Source organism: Taeniopygia guttata, chromosome 4 (assembly GCF_048771995.1).
Source record: "Taeniopygia guttata chromosome 4, bTaeGut7.mat, whole genome shotgun sequence".
In the NCBI taxonomy this organism is placed as follows: domain Eukaryota; kingdom Metazoa; phylum Chordata; class Aves; order Passeriformes; family Estrildidae; genus Taeniopygia; species Taeniopygia guttata.
In genome coordinates, this window is record NC_133028.1 from 62333292 (window position 1) to 62357267 (window position 23976).

A 23976-nucleotide genomic window follows, 5' to 3' on the forward strand; every position below is an offset into this window, starting at 1 on the left:
AGCTCCTAGGACCTGTTTTCCACCTGCACAGAAATCATATTGTCCTCATCCCTCTCACTGCCTAGCACCAGCTGAGGACAGCCCAGGGTGGACATCATTGCTAAGGTGTGATTTCTGGTCCTCCCATGAGCCAAAAAAGCCACCAGCACACATGAACTACTGTTTTTAGAGACTCATCACTTAGCCAGATGTCCATAGGCTGCTGGGGGAAAAGATGTTGCCCTCAAAGAACCTATGAAGTTCTACGGCTTCTCAGTGAGAGGTGGCAAAGATTTCTGTAGAGCGGATAAAGCAAAATGTCATTTCCTAACCACATTCTTGAGTCTCACTGAGCTCTCTTAGCTGAAATTTCCACACACAAAAAAAGAAAAAAGCCTTAGGCAGGCATCAGCCTCTGATGGGAGATTTGGGTACAAATTTGCCAAAGCCCTTTTGCAGGCTTTTACAATGGGAGGAATGAGGAGATCTTACCATAGACAGGCTATGGGGGATTTTTTCCTGCCAGCTGCATTTTTGTCCTATGGTTGTTATTAAAGACCTGGCTTGTGAGTCTGTGGCTATAGTGTGCTTTATTTAGCTGGAAGACTTTGTATTTTCCAGGAAAGGATTGGTTAAACCCCAAATATCAAAATGTTTCAATTCAATTCACAATTAAACTCTGCAGTTAGCTTGTAATAGAGACTTCAAATATTATCTACCCTAAACTGAGATTCCCCAGGCAGCCATGAGGCACCAAAACTCCTGCACTCATTTTCACAGTTGCTGAGCACCCCAACACCTCCACTTCTCTCCACTCTGCAGCTCCAGAAGATTATTAACGATCTATCAGCATATGGTTGGCCTGACCTCTTCCACTCTTTGCTGGCAAATCCAGCTCAGACTACGCCTGCAATATTTGAAATGGATTACCACTGAAAGTGTCTTTCAAAGAGCTACATTGCTATTGGGACAATCATATCACGTAAATAGTTTCCCTCTGCTTTTCCCTTTTTCCTGCAAACATCTGCTGGATATGCAGTCAGCTGCATTTTTGGCAGCAGATTGTATGACTTGAAGCTATTAACTAAGAGCCTTAGCCAAACCCTCTGAAGTCAATACAAAGCTTTCCCTTGACTTTAGTGGAATTGTGCTCTCAAAGCACTTACATGCAGGGCACAAGTGAAACCAATATAATTAAACTTAGAACTGTATCTGGGTCACTCTGGTTGCCAAAGCCATAATGGTTTGGGGTTTTTTTTTTCTGATCAGTATTTAATATAAATAGTTTTATAGCATGCTGCTTCATTTGGGGCATTTTTAATAATTAAAATTATTCAGGAGTAAAGAGATTAATTATATCAAGTAATATTTTTTTTTCATCTTTAATGTTTGGTTTTACTTTTAATTATAATCCCCCTCTTTAGAAGGTTTAAAAGTTTGTGATAGAACCCCATTCTAGGAATAACTGGAATCAGAGCAAAGAACAGACTACCAGTCCCCTGAAAAATTGAAATAATTTTGCCTGTAGGAGAAAGGAAAACAGGCCTTTTGTTTTTAATATACACTGCCATCAAATATGAAATAAATTAAAAATTAAATTCTGAAAACATTCTTTTATAATAGCTAAGAGAGAGTGAAAGAGTAATAGATCTAAGGGACAATTTTGGCTCTCTGTCCTACAGATAAGTGATTGGTACTTCACTTGAAAAAGTACAGATTCAGTGAATTTCATTAACACCTGGTATAGCTGAATGTGCCTTTTTTTATCCCAAATCTGAGGCATTCTTGCTGCTTGTGGATTAGATTGGAGCCAGACAACAATAGTTCTAGTTTTCATTCCAAACTTCAGTTTGTGGGTACAAGACTGCTTAAATTGCCTGTCTTTTTCATTAGGAACACTTGTGAGAAAAATACTTAAGAAGTGACAACAATCCGACAGGGAATGTGTTAAAAAAGAGAAAACATGCTAAGTTCCTGATTCTGGGAAAAAAAAAAAAAAAAAAAAGTAAACATATGGTAACCTTCAGTACTTGAATTCAAGGCGATTTCTCATGTGCTTAAAGTTAAATCTCTCTTTAAGCCTTTGCTGTATCATATTTTGCTTAGTTTCTTCATGCCTGCTGTGGAGATAAGCAGATAGTGAGATTTTCCAAAGTGCCTTGGCATGTGAGACAACTAAGGATAGAAAAAAAAATCAGATCCACCAAACAGAGTACACCTCCTCTGACACTGGCCATTTGAATGTTGAGTTTTCAGCCTACCAGTGTAAGCCCTGTCTCTGGTTAGTGCTGAGCAGAGGGAGAAATTCATACCTAGGGCTAAGGGATTAATCACATAGCAAAAATGTCTCAAACCCCTGAAGTTACAGGAAACCTAAATGACTGATCCAGACTAGCTGTCTGGTTCCTGGAGAATAAAGATAAATGGAAACAAATTAACATTTCCTAATTTAACAAGGCCCCTGCATATTGCAGCTCAGTCTTGCTATGTCTCTCTGTCACTGGTCTTGCATCACATAGCAAGAAAAACTGTGAATCAAGAAATTCTCTTCAGTTTCCCATTATTGTCTACTTGTTTCTTTTCTCATAATTGTGTTTTGTAGAAAATACAGTATTAGCAAAGATGATCTTTTGCTGTTTAGAGACTTGTCTTATAAACAGTTTTAGCTTCTAGTTTTGCACCACACGCATAGATGCACCCGCAGGCAGTTCTTATTGAATTCTTTTCCCTGTAAGCTCAGATACTGGCTCTGTAAAATGTATATTTGAAAAAAATAATAATTATTTTTAAATATAATTGTTCCCCTTCAGCTCCTGTCTCTGTTTACATTTGTGGTCTGATTCAGCCATCTGCCTATGTTGAGCAGATCATACCAATAAGTGAATTATTTTTTAATATGCACATTCCCAAACCTTTTTAAAAGTATAAATAAGAATGTTTAGCAATTGTAGGTGACACAGTTTAATACTCAGTATTTCCATGGCATACTTTGGGTCTCTCTTCCAACAGATTGTATTGAGTTTTACGTACATGAAGACAAACACCATGTGTTTATTCATTTTATGTTGTCATTTTCAATACTGAAATAAAGCCAAAAAATCTGACAAAGAGGTAAGAAGTAAGTTGAATCTTTTTATCAGGTAGGAGCTCGATTTTTTCCTTTTTCTTCCCATTAGCCAAATGCAGATTGCATGGATGATATACCTCCAGACTTAGAAGCATCCATAGGAGGACCACCGACCAACCAGATCACAGGAGCCAGTGACATTACTGTGAACGAAAGCTCCGTGGCCCTGGATCCCCCGGCCCGGCCCGTGGGAGTGCTGCAAGTCATCCAAGACGTAGGCTCCTTTCCCCAGGCTGGCGAGGGTAACTTCACAACAAGCAGTAAGTTCCAATTTCTGGCAGGATTTGCACTGAAATAAATGTCTAGAAACTCCAACCACAAACCTATCTCTAGTGAGCAGCCTTTGAGGGCTTTTCATTGGAGCAATAGCCTTATTTTAAGGCCTGAAGGAATCTACAGGGTAAGTAAATTTAATTATCATGTGTTCTGCTGTACTGGGCTGATGGTCAGAGTTCCTGTACTTGAAAGTCTGAGTGCAGTTAAACAACACTGATGATTTGTACAAAGAAAAGGAGAACCTTACATGTTTTCAGTGTCTTTAGTTTTCACTTGTGTAAGGTGTGTAAGTGGTACCATTTGAGCAAGTAATCCTCAAAACGTCTGCATGTCTCTCTGTTCCTAAAAATTATGTTCTCTGTCAAAAATCTGTTTCTGACAGTTTAAAAGGATTCTTGTCAGCTGTTTTGAGTGAGGACTGTGCTAGTCTAAAATTCATATTTTTAGGCAAAATAGCAGATCAGTAGAAGATACTTATGTGGTTGATAACGGTATATTGACGAGACTATTATAGAAAATTATCAGATACACTTGAAGAGAGGTAGAAGAATGTCATAAAATACAGTTTTGTGTATAGAGATTGTGTAGGTTCTGGAAAAAAATATACATATATACATTTTCAGTGGTTTCTAGGTACTGCTATGGGCCTGAGCATGAAAAAGGAGGTAAGTAATAATATTAGGTGTAATAGGTAGGAGAGACATGATGACACTAGGCTGAAATGCTTTTACATTACTCTATCTACTCTGTGGAGAGACTTGATAATCCCATTTTCTCTCATGTTGTCATGCCATGTCATGAAAGTGAAAATAACTTCTAGAAAGTAAATTTGTGACCTTAGATACTGGTGGCCCAGATTTTTACATTCTGTTTTGTGGGTTTCAGGTTTCAGGTTTGGTCCTTTTATGGTCTAAGTTCTGGATCCAGCAAGGAGTGAGTGGCAATGTTATAAACCCAGCCATCTTCCATGGCTAGCCTGCCAGCTGGGGACATTCCGTTTTCTCAAGTCTCCTTGAGTGCTGGCAAGAGCTGTTCAGAACAAGATGGGATTTTGTTCCTTCCAGTAATTGTTTTTAAATGCATTTAAGGCTGATTTTAAAAACAAAGGAAAGGTGGCACCACAGTGTAATAGAGACTGGGCGAAATGCTGGTCTCTGCTCTGCCCTTTAGCACTCCAGAAGCAAGTAGATCCTCTCATGGATAATGATCCTTGCCCCACAGTTCTCTGCAAGATCCACGCTGTCAGGCTGGGGAGCAGGGATGGGGGGTGCCCCTTATACACACAGCTGCATGACACATGCTGGGAAAAGCCAGCAGCCTGGTCCCAAGCTCAGCATGGGGAGCAGTCTGTGCTTTTCATCCCAGGATCTTGTCAGGCTGAGAAGCAGCTCTTCTGGTTTCTCACCAGGCGTAACAATGGTGTTGAGGGTGCCAGGGGGCAAAGAGCTCGGTAGCTCTCCAGGCACTCTCTTTCCTCAAGATTTGTTTCAAGAGTTTGCAGAAGGACCAAACACATTTTTAATTGATTTTCTAAGTTGCCAGCTAAGTAAAGTAACTGGGTGAAAAGATTTCTCAGAGCCAGCAGAATACTTCAAGGCTAAAAAGATGCCTGATTTTGCCTTGGTGCCCTTTGTTTTCCACCTTATCCTCCATTTTCCCCCTTACCTTTGATAATATTGGACCATAGACCTGAAGACTGGACAATCCTGAGGGCTGGCAGCAGAGCCCACAGACAAGGAACTTGCACCAAGACCAGGCACACAGACAGCAAACTATGGAGCATCAGGAGATCATCTCCTGAAGAGACTGGCCAGGCCCAGGGAAGGACTGTGAAAAGAGCTTTGTTCCTTTTTATAATTCTGGTTATATGAGAGAGAGCAAGAGAAGAGAGCAGGGAGAGAAAACTGGCAGATTGAAGGCTGTAAACCTCACGCTGTCAGAGGTGTGGGTGGGGAAGCCAGCCTTTCCAGTGGCTTTGAGAGGAAGGAAGGCCTGAGGAAAGCTCAAAGCACTTTGAGATCTTCCAAAAGCGAATGTATCCCTGCCTATGCTGTGCTTGTCACACAGACACTCAGGGAAATCTGCTTTACTACTTAGTTAGCTGCTGTCATTCATTCATCATTGACATGAAGACATGAATCTTCATCTGGATTTCTCATCTAAAGGGAAATGCAGTATTTGAATATTTGTCAGTGATGAATGTGCAAGTTTCCCTGCTGTCATCACCATATCCAGTGTGGTGCATTTTGCAGTAGTTCCCAGAAAAGTCACTTAGTCCCTTTTTGCAGCAGAGTTGCAGCAAAGAAGAGGTCTTTGATTGGGAGTTAGGCAACCTGAGTTACAGCAGTTATGGGAATTTGACTCTCTAGTTGCCTCAAGTAAATTTGGAGGGCTCAGGGAGTCTGAAAGGTAGAACCTGGCATAGCAGGCAACCTGAACTCTTAAGGCAGTGAACAGGGAACATCCAGGACCTTATATATAGTTGTGGTGTGAATACAAATGCTAACTAAATCAGAGGGCAACTGTAGGCCAAATAACTGGGTCATAGCTGTCAGAGTAGATGGAACTTTTTAGGCATGGTGTGTGTTTATTGTATTTCCCATATCCAGAATGCTCAGTTACACAACCACAGAGCTTGCTGAGTGTGCCCTTTCTGTGAACTAGCCTGCCTGGGAATTTGTAAGTGATGGCACTGATTGCTCCTAGGAATCTTTGCTGAAGTTGCTAATATAGCATTACTGATGTGAGCCTACTCCAAGGCTGAATATGCACTACAAGTTTTTTTTTCCTTGGTATTGAATCTGTGTAGACTCCAAGACTCCAGTGCAGCCTTGATGTGGCCTACTGTACCCAGCATCACAAGTCCTTGCATCCTCCCTTGCTCCTTAAAGTTCAGTGGTCCAGGAGGTAAAGGACTTGCCACCTTCTTTCCACCCACTTCTGCAACGCTTTTCACTTCATTGTTGTTACATTATTTTTTTGTCTGTCGATTAATCATTCTGGTATTGTTGTCTTGGTTTGGGTTTAATTTCCCATCCTGTGTTTCCAGCGATTATTCAGAGCCAGAAGACCTCCCTCAGTGTGTCTGGAGAGAGAGTATTCCCAGAATACTGTTCATATTGGGTAAAATTCTGTCTCCATGATGGCAAACCTGCTTACTTCAGTGGGGTCAGATTTTAATTTCTGAAACTCAGCCAGTGCTTTTCTTCTTATGTCTGTGTGTATGCTCAGCAGACATCTCGCCTTCTCTCCCTCCCTTTTGCTCCCCATGCTTCTGATATCTGTGGAACCCTTGGAAATGTAGTATATTATGAACATCTGGATGGGACTAAGCCCTAGAGTTCCTTGCTAAACCAAGAAGCTCCTGTTGAGCAGCACTGAGCACTTAAAAATGGCCTAGCAGTTTCTCTCAGCTGCCTTTTTAGCAAGATCCAAGCCTTCATCAAGTCTCTTGGGCATATCCACAGCCCAAAGTCTGTTCAGTGTTTAGTCCTAATGATTGTTTGCTGTCTGTGGTGAGATATGTGTAGGATCCTGGGATAGCATGTTGTAATTTCTGTAACAGGTGGCTGAAAAGGCATTGATGGAAAAAAATGAAAAACTGTAGTTTTGGGGAAAAAAAAAAGGGGGGCGGGAGTGAATAGGGGGAAATAGTGTGAAATACGTAAGAGTTCATCTCAGCTGAGTTTACTGCTCTGACTTTTTCACCTCTCCAGAGCATATGACAGATGACAGCCTAAGGATCTTTTTCTACAATAATGCATCATAGCAATCTGTGGCACCTAATTTTTAGTAGTGAGTTATGCAAAATGCTAGCATTTTTAGAAATGTCAGTGCTGGTGGAATTTCCTGCTCTACATATGATGTGAGTGTGAGCTGGACTTGGCTAAGATCTGAACTTGAAGGAGCTTTGAGCTACACCAGCTTCAGAGGGTGGATCTGAGATGTTAGGACACCATTGCAATATTCTTTGGGTCAGGCTCAGCTGGGATTTATATGTTTTAAAAAGATTGTTTTCTGGGAAAGTAACATCTAGGTATTCTAAAGGCATAGTAACACTGGCAGGTGAAAAGTAGTTATTAGATTTTATTCTTCTAGAGCATCCATGGTCATTTATCTCCCTCAAGCACTTACTAATTTCTGCAGTAAATAATGTGCACTGTCTTTGCCATCTCTTTGTAAATATTTCCTGGTTTTCAATTTAGACAAGCTTTTCTATTCCATTCAGTGGGCTGTCTCATCCCACCACATAGGGCCTCAGAAATCCCACTGGTACTATCTCTGTAGCTGGAGGAAGGTCTGTAAATAATTCTACTGAACACATGAGCAGGACTTTTAGTGTGAAAAACCACAAACTTTCCCCCAAGGTGTCATATTACCTGCAAAGTCCACAGAGTTTGGCACACTGTACAACAGTGTGGACAGTCTATACAATATCAGTAGTTCCTTTCTGTCTCTCATTTTGTTCTTTCCATAAAACCCTCCCAATGTACAGCTCATCATGACAGTTAAGACCCTTTTAAATCTCTCTGATAGCTCTTCACTGCTCTTCATTAAATCTATTAATATAACTTTTCAAGTAATTATTTTGATCTATATATGTCTAAAATGCCTTTGTGAAGAATAGTCAGCCTTTGGAACTGGATGAAAATGCATGATAAGAATATAATCCACTGTTGTCTTGTAACCACTTGACTGTTCCTCCTTGCTATGAATAGTGGGGTTTTATAGGTGGAATGTAAAGAGGGAGGAAAAGGTGGAAAAACTCTCTAGATACTAGTTAATACAGCACATTATTAACACTTGCATTAGCAAGTCCTAATACTGTCCCAGAGAGAGAATTCTGATGGGACCTAGTTAAAGACTGAGCAGATTGGGTCCCATGTGCCTGCTGTGTGATGTAAGTTCTGGTGGCTCTTGTGAGGATATTGCACTAAATAATTGTCATGGACCAAAACTTCCCATGAGCTAAGTTCCTAGATTGTTTTGGGATGCCAATATAGCACTGGTGGTTTGAAAAAGTCATCAAGTGAAGCATAGCTGGCACTAAAAATGTACTCTGGATTATCACATACACCTACAAGACTCCTGCCAGCCTCTGAATGGACAGGGAAGTTTTTCTGTTATAAAACTGCTCCTCCTTTCCATATGTTGAGAAGCGAAATGCAAAGTGTTTTGGCATGGAAAATTGTAAAAAGGGGTGTACAAAACTGCTGTGAATCAAGGAGGAAATTTAAATTCTAATTTATTTGTTTGTTTTCTGTTTCACATCTTCTGTGTCCGTTGACACTGTGTACAGAGCAAGGATGAAGACAAGAGACCAATAAGGTCCTTTGTCCCGGCTGAGCTGTAATATGGCTCAGTCAGAGGGCATGGAAAGCACTCACAGCTGTCTGGACTGACCTAGATCCCAAAAAGGCTGCAGATGCCATGAAGGTTGCTTAATATTTGAGTCTAGGAAGAGATTTAGAAGAAAGTGTTCACTTTCAGTAGTGGAAGCTCCATTTTTTAAGTCGGACTGTACATTTGAAGTCTATGACGGTCCCTGGATTGCCTCTGTCTGTCTCAAATTACATTCCTGCCTCCATGTTGCTTTTATGTTGTGTAGCTGCCTTGGAAGCCCGGTCCAGAAGCCAACCCATTTCTTCCTGGTGGTTTTGTTTCTTTTGGATTAGTTTTCTAATCCAGAAGTTGTTGTGCCAGTACAATAGGAAGAAAGAAATGTGGAGCACAAGAGAAGAGAGGGACATAGAAGCCAGCTTTCACAACACTATTCCCAAAAGCAAGCACACTACCTCCATCACAACTGGGCCCTACACAGCTGTCTATTTTGCTCAAAAATCATAATAGACACCTAGGTAAAAAAAGGATGAAGCTTCAAATCTCATTTGAATGCTCATATCTGAGTACACAAGCATTTTATTAATGTTCAGGTAATGCAAGAGACTTAAGGGATTTATTGTCTCTGACAATGAAACTAAGGAAGGAAAAGTGCTCCTGTAAAGAGTGTTGGTATTTGGTTTGCTTGAGAAGGTTTTGGTAGCAGGGTGGCTACATGGGTGGCTTCTGTCAGAAGCTGCCAGAGACTTCCTTGTTGTCCAGTGGAGCCAGTGCCAGCTAGCTCCAGGATGCTGGAGCAGCCTATATTTTCAGGACTACACCCCATGGAAGAGACCCATGCTGGAGAAGCTAGTGAAGAACTGTGCCTGTGGAAAGGACTTACATTAGAGAAGTCTGGAGGCCTGTCTCCAATGGGAGTGTCCCCATGTTGGAGCAGGGGAAGAGTACGAGGAGTCCTCCCCCTGACAAGGAAGGAGTGGCAGAGGAAATGTAATGAACTGACCACAACCCCCACTTCCCTATGCTGCTAGGGGAAAAACAGCGAGAGAATTAAGCCCAGAAAGAAGGGAGAAGTTGAGGGAAGGAGTTTTAAGATTTATTTCTCCTTACCCTACTCTGATTTGATTGGCAATAAATTAAATTCTTTTTCACCCAAGACGAGTCCATTTTGCATCTGATGGTAATTGGTGGCAATCTCTCCCTGTCCTTAGCTCAACCCACTTGCCTTTTGTTGTATTTTCTCTACTCTGCCCAGATGAGGAGGAGAGAGATAGAGTGACTTTAGTGGGCTCCTGGTGTGCAGTCAGAGTCCAGGCACCACACTGTGTTGGTGCAGAAGTGTGTCCTTAGATGCATCATTCCCAGTTGCTCTGAATGTGCATTGCATGTGTGCAGGGAAAAAGAGGAGCTGATGACCGGCACCACTGATAACACAGCTTGTTATCTTTCTCTATATTCCAATGTCTTTAGCAGATATCTGGATAAAACACTGAACAAGAAAGCTCTAAAGCAAAATTGACAATGTAGTGTAAAATACAAATCTGAAACGCAGAGAGACCAGATGACTTCATACTAGCTAATCTCTTTGATTTATACTTGACAATAAAAGCCTTACCTTGCAAGAGATGTTCAGTATCTTGCATACAATCGACTTGATTATTTACACTTGTAATGTCTGTGGAGTTTTTATTCTCATCAGTTTTTACACAAAAGCCTCCACTGAAATCATCAGGAAGTGTTGTTTAAGATATAACGTGCTTCTCTGATTCTGAATCTTTTTCTTACCAATTCAGAAACAAAACCAAATGGGTGACAAAAGGATCCAGCTTGGATCAGCACCTGAAAATAAGAAGTATGGCAGAGCAGTAGTTCTACAGTAAGGCAGACAGAGGAAGGGAGGACTCCAGGGTGCCTCTGGATAGGCAAGGCAAAAGTAATGCTCACCTATACTGTGCAGACCTCAGAGACCCCTGCCAGGGTCAGGCTGTGCTGAATCAGTCAGTACATACACAGATATATGGACCCACTTCCAGAAACCTCACAGGTAAGAGCAGCTCACAGCAAGCAAACTCGTCTTGTAAATTTAGTGGGAAAAAAAAAGACAATAAAAAGGCAGCTGTGCCTCTTGGAGGGTAAAAACCAGAGGCTACAGAAGGCACTCAGAAAGTAGTGGCATTTTTGCAGCAGTCACTCTTGATTTTGCTTGCATGTATTTTGTTCTGGCTGCATTGCTTCATGAGTGTCCATTTGCCTTAGTGCTCCATAGTGAAGGTAATTCAAATGAAAGAAGTCAGGCAAGAGCTCTGCTGATAAAATGTTTCCAGTCATTATGTGGAAAAACATCCCACATAATGTTTTTCACCTTATTCATCCAGGCTGTGAGCCCGTGAACGTGCAAGAGAATAATTTGCTCAAGGAAGCTGACTGGTTTCTCATAAGATTTTAAAGGATCTTGTTCATGTTTACACCTGTAGTTCTTCGTTTCTGGTTTCTCAAAAAACATGAGAGAGTTGCATTTAGAAGAGATCAAGTGAAAGGGAGTGGGACTGTGCATGTACCTATGTGATAGCTTTTTGTAAGGTAGAAAAACAATCTTACAGGAGATGTTTGCCTGCAAGATGCATCCGGAACTGCTCTGCTCTAGATTTTCTCCAGTCTCCTGTAGGGGCAACAGCTCAAACTTTCACATAGTCTCTAACACCCTACGATTTCAGTCTCAACAAAACAAAAACAAACAAACAAATATCATCAGTGGTGTTTTCTCATAAAATAATAGTGCAATTCTACTCATTTGTTCATCCTTTCCTGCTTTCCTCCAAGCCCTGCAGAAATTAGGGTGCTTCAGGGATCCTCCAGGGTTGCAACAGTAACCTGGCCACTTCACCTAGAAGTGAGAGTTCTCACTAAATTCTTAGTCCCTTCTGTTAGACCTTCTGTTGCTCTGGATGTGGGCAATTCTAAGTGAAGATAGTGCCTGAAACTGATGTTTGAGACTGATAGGCCAGATAGGGAAACTAGCCTATGAGTGTTTTTAGAAAATAGGAATGATTGGAAGAGAAGGAGGTAACAAGTCAAGCCCAATATCCAATAGGAAATATCCAACTTCTGGCATGCACGTTAGAGGATTTTCTCCTGCCCGAGAGCCTGGGAATGGCAGGGGTGCATAAGCCCTCCCATTTAGGGATGCTGAAAGTAGGACCCATGTGGATATATTCTTGCCCAGCTAGATGCCATCTTTGCCACTTCAGTGGCAAGGCTGATATCCTGGGGGATATATTCAGGCTGTACTCAGCAGGGTGTTGCATTAATGAATATCCACCTAAATTGGCTTTTTATTGTGACTGCCTTTTGCAAATGCCAATACATTTGACTGTTCTGTTCATTGTAACTCATGTTAACATATCTGAGGCACTCAGGGAGTAGGCAAGAACATAGGCTCTGTTGGGTGGCAATAATTAAGCCATGAATTAATATACATGTTGTGCAAAACAACTTACCTGGAGATCTCTGTGAATTTTTGCTCTGTTTTCTGCTCTCTAGGTAGCATAGTGCTATAAGACAATGAAAAAAAATGCTCCTACAGGAAAAGAACACAGAAAATGTATAGAATAAGGGTGCCGCTGGCAAAGTCAGAATATGAAAAGCACTTAGCTGAAATAGCTTTATTAAATTTATTAAATTGTAGCATCTCAGTGGGGGAAAAAAGTCACACAAAGGGGGTTTAAAATCTGCCAGTTCCTTGCACAGGTAATTAAATAACATAGTGTTATTATAAAAGTGTTTTCAGCTGCTAAGGTTTCTTTGGGAGACAGCCACCAAATGTGGTGTGTCACATATACTTGAGAAACCTGACTTCAGATTTTGCCCCCGAGTGCTCAGGATATTGAATTCAACTAAGGTGTTGCTAAACTTCATTACTTCCCTGTAATTGCATTTTGAAAAGGCACCAGCAAATTAACTTTCTGTGGATGAGTACCTGTCAATCTGTAAGACCAAAATAGCCCTAAAGAAGGAAATTTTAGAAAAATTACGCTCTACCAACCTGTTCTGGGAGATGGAGCATCCTTCCATCTGTGGAGAAACCTGAAGCCTAAGAGTGCACTTCCAAGGAAACAGTTTTGGAGGAAAGCTTTGGGAGAAAAGTTGTGGTTTTAGTTGTTTACCCTCAAAAATTAAACCACTATAAATGTATATTCCACAGGGCAGAAACAATTACATATGTTTGCAGTAATTCCTTCTGTCTCTTTTTTATTCCTAAATTAATCCTTCAGTTTTTGCTTGATTGTGACTGAAAAATACAAGACCACTTCCCTTGTAAAAACTTAAAATTTACTATAAAGTGGTACTCAGCTTCTAAAAGCCCTTTTTCCAGACTAGATATAAAATATACAAATATTTTAATCTTTTGTCTTCTAAATGCTCCTGGGGTCTGACTTGTTCTGGAACTGCCTGGGAACCTCCTGGACATGACCACTTTTCAGTGAGAGGAGTGTAAAGTGAAGAAACTTGAATAAAAAAGGAATGGCAAAAGGGGTTAAAACCAAACTTAATGTCCAGAGGTTTGACTTTAACTTTACAGTGGTGTACCCAAGGGAAATAATAATGAACAGTGCAAATGCATTTACATTTTTTGAAGTTACGTGGTTGGTTTCCAGGTGGTTAGAGTGATATTGTTACTTTTATTTTCCTAGGGAGGTGTTGTTATATAGGGTAAAAACTCTTTCTTCTGACTCTCCAAGGAGCGTTAATGCTCAGAACACAAAAGAAGGAGGAACGGGACTATATAATAACTTAAAAAGTTGAAACAGAGAGAAAGGTTTTTCATGCAGAGAAATAGTGGTTTTAAGTTATTCTGTTTCATTTTGAGTTTCACATGTAGAGTGTTAAGGATGTCTTGATGCTAGTGGTCCTGGCCAAGTGACCTAATGAACATATTTTCTAGTAAAATTCCAGCTGCAATTTGTTGAAACTTAAATTGACCTTTCCCATCCACTGCTCTAAAAAGAAACTCAGAAAATGGATGTCTTGAGTTTGGCCTTTGTCATGTTCCCATGAGCATTTCAGCAAGCATCCCTGATAAAAGCTGGGCTTTGGAGGGGATTTTCTGATGCCAGAAGTTGTTCACTTGAAACTACACTGTGACTGGAGGCTTATTTGAAAGGAAATGCTAAATGGCCCTAGATTTATACAGCCTAAAACCAGTTTCTGTTGATGTCCCTGCAGGATCCCTGTCCTATCAGCCAGACCCAAGGCTCCAAGGGCACTTTGCAAATGAGATTATCCTCAGATGCCCTTTAGCCAGCTTTAGTGGCCTCTAGGTGAGACTGAGTTCCCTCTTCAGTGTTAGTTTTGCTCCTGGTTGCCCCTCTCTGGGTTTTGTCACACTCAGCATTTTGCAATCCAGTAAATGGAACTCACTTTTTTGTCATGTTACTTCTGTGAAACATGAGCAAGGAAGCAAAAGGAGTAGGTAAGTGAGAAGGGAACATGTGTGCACTCTTGCATTAGGCTGGAGAGACAAAACTCAAAAACTCTGCTATGCTCTTTTTAATACAGACTCATTTTGGACAAAAAGGAAGGCAGGCAGGAAGGAGACACAGGATCAGGAGGAAACTCACATTAAATTAATTTGAACTCTTTAAATCGAAATTGTCAGTTTGGTTTCAGTTGTTGTAAAGGCTGATTTTTTTTTTTTTTTCTTCTTTGCATAAATCTATGTTCATACTTTTTTTTCAGACAATATTTGAGTGTAGCAGGCCAGGCCTGGCACTTCAGATTTATTTTTAATGGAAAAAAAAATGTTGAGCATGATTGTCAGAGGAATGTTCCAGTTAAAAGGAAATTGGCATCAACTGATTTAAATTTTACAAAGTGAACATACAAGATAAACAGCTGACCTCTTCTTTTATGAAAGCTTTTCTTGATTCTTGTTCTGTATCGTGTTCTCTGTGAGTGTATTGAATGTGCATTAATGTACTTGGTACACTAGCCCTACCACAAGACACAAGTAACATTTTGGACATCTCTGTTCCAAACAAACAATGGTTCTGTACACCTCCTAGTCATATTTTAATCCTCATATCATGTGCTCATGATGGGGTTTTTATGCACTCATTTTTCTTTCCTATGAAATGCTTTTGATTAGGTAAAAAATATTGCTTAATCCTCTAAGTAAACCATGAAAGCAACCTAAAGAGGATCCAAAGGACATTAAAAGGGTTTACTTTTCCAAAAGAAAAGGTTTTGCAATAATCTCTTAGTTTTGCTATAATCTCTTGGGGGGGTGTTATTATTTTTAAACTAATGAAAAGAGACAGGTTTCTCATAAAAACAACTATACATGGACCAATTAAATTGGGCAGTTTTTCTTAACTTTTCAGGAAGTCCTTGTAGAGGTGTTCCTGATGGAAACTATGGACTGTTGCAGACTGCAGAAATCTACTTTACTTTTCCTGCTAGTACTCTGTTCCATTTATATGAGGTTTATACATCCTATGAGCTGACAATGTCATCTCCTACCTGACAATCTATAAATGCCAGCAGCACTCCGAGTAATTTGCACCCTCTGCAAAAGGCTGACCCACAGACCTAGTGGCATACAAAGACCTTCCCAGTACTCAGACTATCCAAATAGTGAAAAGTTACAAACTTTTAGGTGTAAATGTTCACGTTTTGATATTGGGGGTCTTGATCAGATTTGCTTCTCAGTCAAAGAACTGGCCACAGCTGTAGATACATTACTGATAGTGAAACTATTGAGTAGGCTGCAGGGAAGATCAGATCTGGGATACAGCTGTTCAAAAGCTGCATAATTACACTGGAATATAAAATGTTTTGCATGGCTTGATAGGCTTGTGATAGGTTTAAGGAAAGGAGAGTTAGCAGCTGAACTCATCTGTCACTGTAGGATGTTGAAAAAAATTAAAGCTCTGTGGTTTGGCATTGCATGAAGGGCTCTTTTGAAAGCTGGGTGTTATGGCTTTTAGCTGCCACCCATCTACAGTTCTGCACTGGCACAAAGATGAATGAAGTGGTTGGGAAGCTGCTGCAGTGAATGATGCTAATTGCTAGCAAATCTGAAAGGGATTGTGTCGTGTAGCCATTACAATTGTGGAGAGCAGATTCAGCTACCCAGGACATCCCTTCCAGAGCAGGTATCTGACAGCTTCCACTTCACTTCCAAAGTAATACTCCCTGTGTTAGAGGTACTGTTACACTGAACTGGTTTCTACTTGTCTGCCCTTTTTCCTGCTGTTGTTTTAAAACATCAACATGTAAGGCTCCAGAGAAGAAAGATCTGAGAATAGTGAAGTATTTGAGGTTAATTAGTTTAAATGAGACATTTTTTGAAAGCTTCAGAAGTCGGTAGTACCTCACTGTAAGTGTTGTCAGTGGTCAGTAAAGGTCAGAGCTGTCCTTTCTGTATATGAGGGAGGACCAGATACAAGAACCTACCAAGAGTGTATCTGAACAGGGGGCCCTAGAAATTAAGCATACACTGGTTTCAATTAGGATTAAAACTTCCTTCTGTAAGGATTCTGTGAAAGTGGATGTTAAAGAAGGCTTCATTGCAGAACTTTTGATTAGGGACTTCAAAAGAGGAAGTGTATGGATTCTGTAAGAAGCCCATAGGGTAAAAAATAAGGGTGTTGGAGTAGTGGGAGCTGCTGCCTATAATCTGTTCCAAAAAAGCCTCTCCTGTAGAAAGGAGAGTTAAGAGTTTTCCTGTAGAAAAGCGAGTTGAGTTAATCTTCAGGCAACACAGTCAGACCCTCACTCAACACTCACCAGAGCTGGCTCAGCGATAGAGGCAAGAAAGGCTCTTTTTGCAGGGTTTTATTCCAGAGAAGGATGTCACACGTGGCTGAAGGGAACACAGCGAGGGAAAAGAGGACAAACATGTGGAGTGGGCAGCTTAAGAAGGGGCAGGGGTGGGGTCGGAGCTAAGGGTGGGATAGATGGGTTTGGTCTCCAGGGAAAGGGGGGTGGCCACCAAGGATAGCAATCCAGTGAGGGGACAGGGATAGGAGAAAGCAGATGAAATTGCAGCACAGAAATCCATTTGGGAGCCTGTTCTCCCCCCCAGGAGGACTGACGATATGGTAAGTGGTTACTGCCATTGCCAGGGCTGAGGACTTGGGAACTGACCCAGGTGGAAAAGTTCATGGGATCCTACAATAGGGAGGAGATTTAAACTGGTAGAATGCTTTGAAAGCACCTACAATTTATTTTTAAAAACTTCTGCAATTCTTATAAAATTAAGAGATGACACTTCAGCTTGTTCCATTATTTTCCTTCATTGCTAACAGATATATAAACAGCAGAAACTGTTTCTTCTGTATGGAAAAATGGATGTTCTTATGTAATTGGTCATTCTGTAATCTGTTTGCCTATGTGCCCATCCTGGAAAGGAAGTAATAGTGAAGCTGTAGGGTATATCTGTAGTGAGTTGTTCAGTTTAATTACATTGTTTCAATATATGCATCAGCCCTGTCCGCAGAATATTGTACTATTGCTGGTGCCATACCATCAAGAAGACTGCATCTACAACCTGATGGAGTTTGGGAGACTGGAGTTTGGGCAGCCCTTGGGTAGTGTGGATGGGGAAGAGTTTGTGGACGGATGACCATGGAATGCTGTCCTAATCTTCTCTGACTTGTCAGGCACAGTGGTCTGAAAGCTGTGCCCTGCTTCAGGCACTGGAGCTGCTGCTGAAACAGAGTCAAACCCATTCTCAGGCTTGTTGTTGCCTTATACTGAACAAAAAGGAAGACTGTTTTTCCCTTAAAGTAAAAGTTAAGTTTCAAAGCTGGTACTTGTATTTTGCTAGTGATGGCAGTAAAAATTACTTATCTGATATGCAGGTTCCTCTACCACCTCTGTGGGGTTTTTCTCTTGTGACTTCATGACTGTGTATATATTTTTTTAATATCTAATGAGAAAGACATCCCTGGGTGGAATTTTTATTATGGGCATTTCTAATGGAATTGGATTTCAGCCAAGGTTCACTGTCCCCAACATGCATGATGAGGAGGAAGTTCCTACCAACGTGCACAAAATTGGAGCCCAGTGTTAGCAGCATTGGATAGGAAGGCATGATCATGTCTTAGAGAGGGAGAAAAGACGAGCACAATCTTCATTCAAGTAATTCCACCACTGTTGAGCTCTTCAGCCCCCTCCTTGTGCATTTGCTCATTAAATTCTCTAATAGATGCACAGGTATTTTTGTGATGTCTTTGCTCATTGATGTTTGGTGTAACTGCTCTTCAGAATTCAGGAACTGATTCCTCAGTACTGTGCTTTGCTGGTGACCCAGGCTTTGTGAGAGCTTATGCAGTAGAAAGTATTTAAAGAGACAGATTGGAAAATCATGCACATGCTGCCATGACATACAAACTCAGGCAGACTTATGTGAGCTTTTCCAACCCCCTCATTCAAAAATAAACAGGAGATGTCTTTGAGGCAAGGTGCTGTTCTCTGTTATAGCTGTGTGCATACTTGTAATTGTAGAAGCAGTTCATATTGATTAGGCAGAAATATGGGCGGTTTTGTTTGCCACAGCAGTCTTATGTTTTACATCAAGTTCTCAGCATTAATTTCTCCTGTGTGGATTTTCACTGACTAGTAGCCACCTTGCACATGACCTGAAGGAGTGAGAAGTTTCTAACATCCTATCTAACATGTCCACTTCCATGTCCTAGTCCAATTCTATGCCCACAGTATGTTGCTCTTCCAAGCACCAAATGCTTCCTTGCATTTCCCTGCAGTTCTGAGGAGAAGCAATCTCAGCTGGCTTTTTGCAGCTGCTTCCTGCCATGGAGTTCCCCAAGGAGAGGTCACAGCTATGCAGCATGATCAGACCAGAGAAAAAGAGTTTGAAAACCATTATCTTACACTGAGTCTTCTGGCTTAATGTTGTATCTAGCTGGGGGGATACCACTGCTGCATGATTGCTCTGAGGGACTTGTGTGGTGTTGGCTGGTTCATCTCTAAATCACCCCTTCAAAGGATGTTCTTCCTGATGTTCCTTAGGAATACAAGAACTAAAATTTTTCTTACCATAACACTCTTGTTCATTCAATCCACTATTTAAGCGAGGCTGTTAGTTCCTTCTTTCAGGCTTGCTAGAAGCAGAGCACACTACTGACACGGGTTTTTTAAATATAGATAAGGAAGTTCAGTCAAGTAGCAGTCCCCAGGATAGCCCATGGAAGCTAAATTGCACAGGATTAAACTGTGGGATTATACTGCTTGGATGTAAAAGTCTCTTTATTCTGCCAGCGGGCCAATAGACTCTGTGTTGTACAACACACACTAGTACATACAGCATTTAGGTCTGCTTTTGTCTCACACCTGTTGTCCCTTCAGAGTTTTGAATGGCTGGCAGTGTGAGAAAAGGTGTTCACTGCTCAGAGGATGTTTGTCTCTCCACGTTTCACCTTGGCTACTGGGATAATCCTTTCAAGATCCCTTACACACCATTAACATGACAAAGCATGTTTTTTTCTGTAACTTTATCACTTCATGCTCATTGTTTTGCAGTAACACCAAAGAGTGCTGCTCATTCAGCAGCTAAGAAAACCAAGTAAAATAGTCCCCATACCACACCTGATGTTTTAGATGTATTGGTACTGCAGGGACAGCTTGCAGGTGTTGAATGCAGTAATATATTACCAAAGGCAGCTAAGGTACTTGAAAATCAAAACCGTCATGTACTTGTAGCCCTGTGCTTCAGTGTTTTTTTAATATTTTCCCTTCTTATGGGAGATGTAATTTTCTGGTTTTCAATCAAGGACATGAATAATTTTCTAAATGTTCTAAATAATAATAATAATAATTTGTACCAGTTGGTACTTTGAGTGAAATACCTTCACATTTACTTATGGAACTTCCCGTGGGATCAGAAGAATGTGATGTCCTGACCAGAGGTGCATCTGGTACAGTGTTTGGGCACTGAGGATGGCCAGTGGTGAACAGTAAAGGAGGGTATGCAGCAGCATCCCACTGTCCCTCTCTCCTTCTAGACAGTAGGAAGGCCTGGAAGGAGAAAGGAAAACAGCTTTGCAAAGGTTTAAGAGGCTGGATACTCTGTTGTGAAGGAAGTAGAGTGATTCTTGTCTGTTAGTGAAACAAGATGATAGTGTGGACTGAGGTATGAGGTCAATGATGGAATAAAACACTTTGTAGTGAATAAAATCTAATAGATAGCATCCCTGTCTATGGCATGGGCTTGGAACTAGATGATCTTTAAGGTTTCTTCTAACCCAGGCCTCTCTATGGTTCTGTGAAGACCAGATGTGCAAATAAACTGTGAAGGACCTTGAATGTGGGGATGAGCTGATCCAAGAGCATAAAGTGCAAGAGACAGTATTATGACTCCATGGACTCTTCTGGTAATCTTTGTGACCAAATTTTGACTGTTTCCAGTGGGAAAAAAGAAAGATTAGTCATGTAAAAAGAAAATGATGGTGCAGTATGTAAGCCACAGAAGGAGTTTCCCTGCTGGTCCCAGGAACATGATTAGCATGATGCCTTAAGAGTAAGAACAAAGGAAACTGAAAGCAAAATTCTGCCTGTGTCATGCCTGGCAGAGGTATGTTTGCTGTATCACAGAGAGGGTTGGCAGCTGATCAAAAGTTCCCAAAATGTCAACTAGTCTCTCACAGAGAGGAGACTCATTTCCAAAGTGTTGACTACTAAAATAATGTTAATATGTGCTCTGAATTTCAAAGGCTGAGTGTTCTGATTCCTGGGTAAAATCCCAAGGATTTTGTATATGCTCTTTAAAGAGATATATATATATATACAATGGGAAAAAAAGAAGTTTTACTTTCCTAGCCAGTTGGGCTCAGTTACTTCCATACAATAACATCTGGTATGTGTTCTGCCCCTTTTTTTTGCTCAGTCTTTTGCAAATGTGTTTGCTGTCTGCTCACTGTGTTATTTACACTTATTTGGACAGATTTTTTTTCTTTCTTTTGGAGAAAGCATTTGGGTGCTGATACTTTCTACATTCTCTCTGAAAATGGGTTTATTGGTTTTGCCAAAGCCCAAAATGCCTTCTCAAGTAACTGGTGTTAAAGTTTATTGCTAAAGTACAACATGCTCCAAATTTAGGTTTCAGAAAATTAATTATATTACTAATAATTTTTCAATTTTGATGCTTGGCTTGAGATAATGAGGTGTAATTTCCAGATGTTGATGATGATGGCAACCCTTCATACTGAAGAATGTTTAAAAACAAGGAACCATGTGTTTGGCCGTTTTTCATTAAGAGATGCTGTATATTCTCACAAACCACATATGCTAGAAAAAGATTAAGTTTTGTTGCCCTTTTATTCAGTAGTAAGGAAAAAAAACCAAGTTTGCTTTGGGAGAGCCTCCAGTGTTTTATGTCATACCCAGACCCATCTATCACATCTCTCAATCACTTAGGGGTTTAGTGCAGGTAAACATATTTCTGAAGTGTCCTCTTGAATTAATCATGCCAGGTCATGGCATGTGGTGCTTTCCCTATGTGCTGGTGTCTGGGTATTCTTTGCAAAATGTTTCAGACATCGTCTGCTTTACCTCCTGGAAGAAGCTGTGCTGCCATTAGTACATTCACAGAGCTCTGGCTTGTTATTTGCAAAAAACTAACCTAATCTTTCCTTCCAAAAGCAGTTACCACACAAGTAGTTGTTCCCCTTGCTGCTCAGATAAATCTCCCTCTGATTCTAGGGAACAGCAATAAAATATTTCCCCAGTGCTCTGTTCTCAATCGTAGCCAGCCAAACTTCTTCATCCGTTTTATTAGCCTCTGTGTGCAGAAGGACTGCATTAGTAGCAAGGGGTTTTATAACCTTTTCTCCTCAAACATATCCCCATTGTTTCTTTTGCATTAGAGATTTTATAGGCATATTTTTACATGTATTTTATTTTATATTATGTTAGTGCAGTTATGGCCCATTCTAAAGTGTTATAATTCTCAAGATGATATGGAAGGAATCTGAGACTTGTAAAATGATCCAAGGAGAGCTGTGAGATTATTTACTTGAGAATAATTTTAACAATCAATACTAATTTTAAAATAAGGGGTCTTAGTGATAAATTTAATTGGTATTGTTGTGAAATGAGTTGCCATTTGAGGTAATAATTTCATAAGATGCTCTTCCTCTTAGACTAGAAACAGCCAAGTGATACAATGGCAAGGCCACAGTAGGAGGTAACAAAAAACTCTGTAATAGGAAAGTGCATTCTTAGGCAAAGAAAGAAAGAGGACTCTAGATATGTCTCTCTCATAAATCAAATGTGACAAATTGTATCCTGGTTGTTCTTATACTGGAAGCAAAATCTGAATAGCACTGCCTTCATTGGCATTCTTCTGTGGCTTCAAGCTGAGCAAAATGTGTTTTGATAAAGACCCCATATCAATGCCTCTAGTCACTCTGGATGCATTTTCTGATCAGGTCCTCAAAGCTCTAGGAGATGGTCACATTTCTGGTTTCTTTTGAAGCAAAATCCTTCTAGACACATCTGAATGTTTTCTCAGAAGTGAGCCCTAGACTGGAATCGGGTTCATGGTAATGCATGCATTTTAGATACTTGTCTAGATCTGGGAGCATAACTAACACCAAGGATTTCATGTTTTTGTTTAAATCTGGCTTCACAAACTGAAGAGTTATGAAAAAAGGTGTATTTCACTACAGTGAGGATATTAAATGAGTAGCACTTCTCTGCTTGCTCTCAAATGGGTGTAATAGCAGAGAGCTACCCAAAGGTCTGGAGAATGAAAAAAAGTGCCATCTTAGACAAACCTTATATATATTTAATGCCAAGAAGCTTTTGTTGTTTACATTTTAGTGTGGTCTCATTTTTATGCTGATTTCCTGGATGCAAATTGCTTATTGACATTTGAGCCCAGTTATGGGCTGTTACAGCTTTTACAATTCAGTGAGCCTGGGGAAAAACTCAGCTTCTGAGGCAACCTGGAACAATTTTAGGAGAGCCCCACAGCACTATCTGTGTCCTAGGGACATCAAAGGACAGTATGGGATGTAGCCTCCGTGGTGAGCAGGAGTGAGGCCCCCATGAGTGCAAAGTCCACGAGAGTTTCATCAGCTTGTTTCTCACCCTTAAGTGGGTCACTATAAGTATATCTCAGCTGGTGCCCATGCCTATATGCTTGGCAGAAGAATGGGTTTATAAATGCACTTTTCACTCACTGTTCAATGCTTAGCTCCCTCCCAAGCCTCTTGCAAGCAGTGTCAAATTCTTAGAAACCCATTGTCTGACCTCTTCCTTTTGGAATATTTATTAGTGTACAACAGCTACAGACTTACACCAATGGTTGTGAATAGCAGCAGCAGTAGATAACTATTACTAGTGTGCAATATTACTGTTTTCAACACACCAGAGTAATTAGCTATTTTCATCCTTGTTTGATTGCACTAATATTCAAATGTAAGCAACACTTGATGTACTTTTCAAGAAGCAAGAGCTGTACCACCTTTGTGTAGGCCACTTCCAAATCTACATGGTGATATTCTTCCCATGCTAGTGTAATTGATTTAAAACAATATTGGCTGGAGAAGGATTTTGGTTAATTTCATCTCTTAAATGAATGTGTGTCAGGAAATACAAGTGAGTGGAAAAAGTCTGTCTGGACAGGCAGCATGCTGTGGTGTATTATGTTTCCCTGAAATGAGAGGAATGTGGCAGGGAGGTCTACAGTTGCCTGCTGTAGGCACTGACACTCTGGCTGGAAAGCAGCTTGAGATGTGCCTTTTGCTTCATTAAGTAAAAGGTTTTCTGCCCGTGGCAAGAAGTGCTGTTAAGCACAGTGGAAGTATCATAGTGTGTGTGGTTAGACAGGGTTGCCAATTTCAAGTATCTAAAATTGCAAGTCAGGTATTCCAACATAAAATCTGTCTAGAAAATAGAGATTTAATTTTTAAAACACTTAGTTTCCTTTTTGCCTCTTAAACTTCATTTATTTTTAAATGAAAGGTGAGATCTTCACTGAAAGTTGAGATCCTCATTTGACCTCAGGACTTTAAGAATAACAGCAAATTACAAAAAACTTGCAAAAGGGCCATAAAGGTTGTTAACAGGGAGTCAGGCATCTTCTGTAGAAGCTGTGTGATTGTATAAGCTTTGGCATTGTAAACAGGATCTGAAAGTCAGGGATGCAAAATGCAGGCTAAGCTTCTGGCACTTGCGAGGTAGTTGAGGTTTGCTTAACTTTAACAAATCACAGTAACTGTGCTGGCTTG

At 40.5% G+C, this 23976-nt stretch overlaps 1 protein-coding gene across 1 annotated transcript in view; it reads left to right on the top strand.

The window, feature by feature from the left end:
* Positions 1-23976, top strand: part of RNF150 (ring finger protein 150) — a 117610-nt gene that overhangs the window by 83881 nt on the left and 9753 nt on the right. Inside the window, exon 6 of the mRNA XM_030271910.4 lies at positions 3156-3366. Within this exon, the coding sequence (XP_030127770.3) occupies positions 3156-3366 (211 nt within the window). The remainder of the gene's footprint in view (positions 1-3155; positions 3367-23976) is intronic.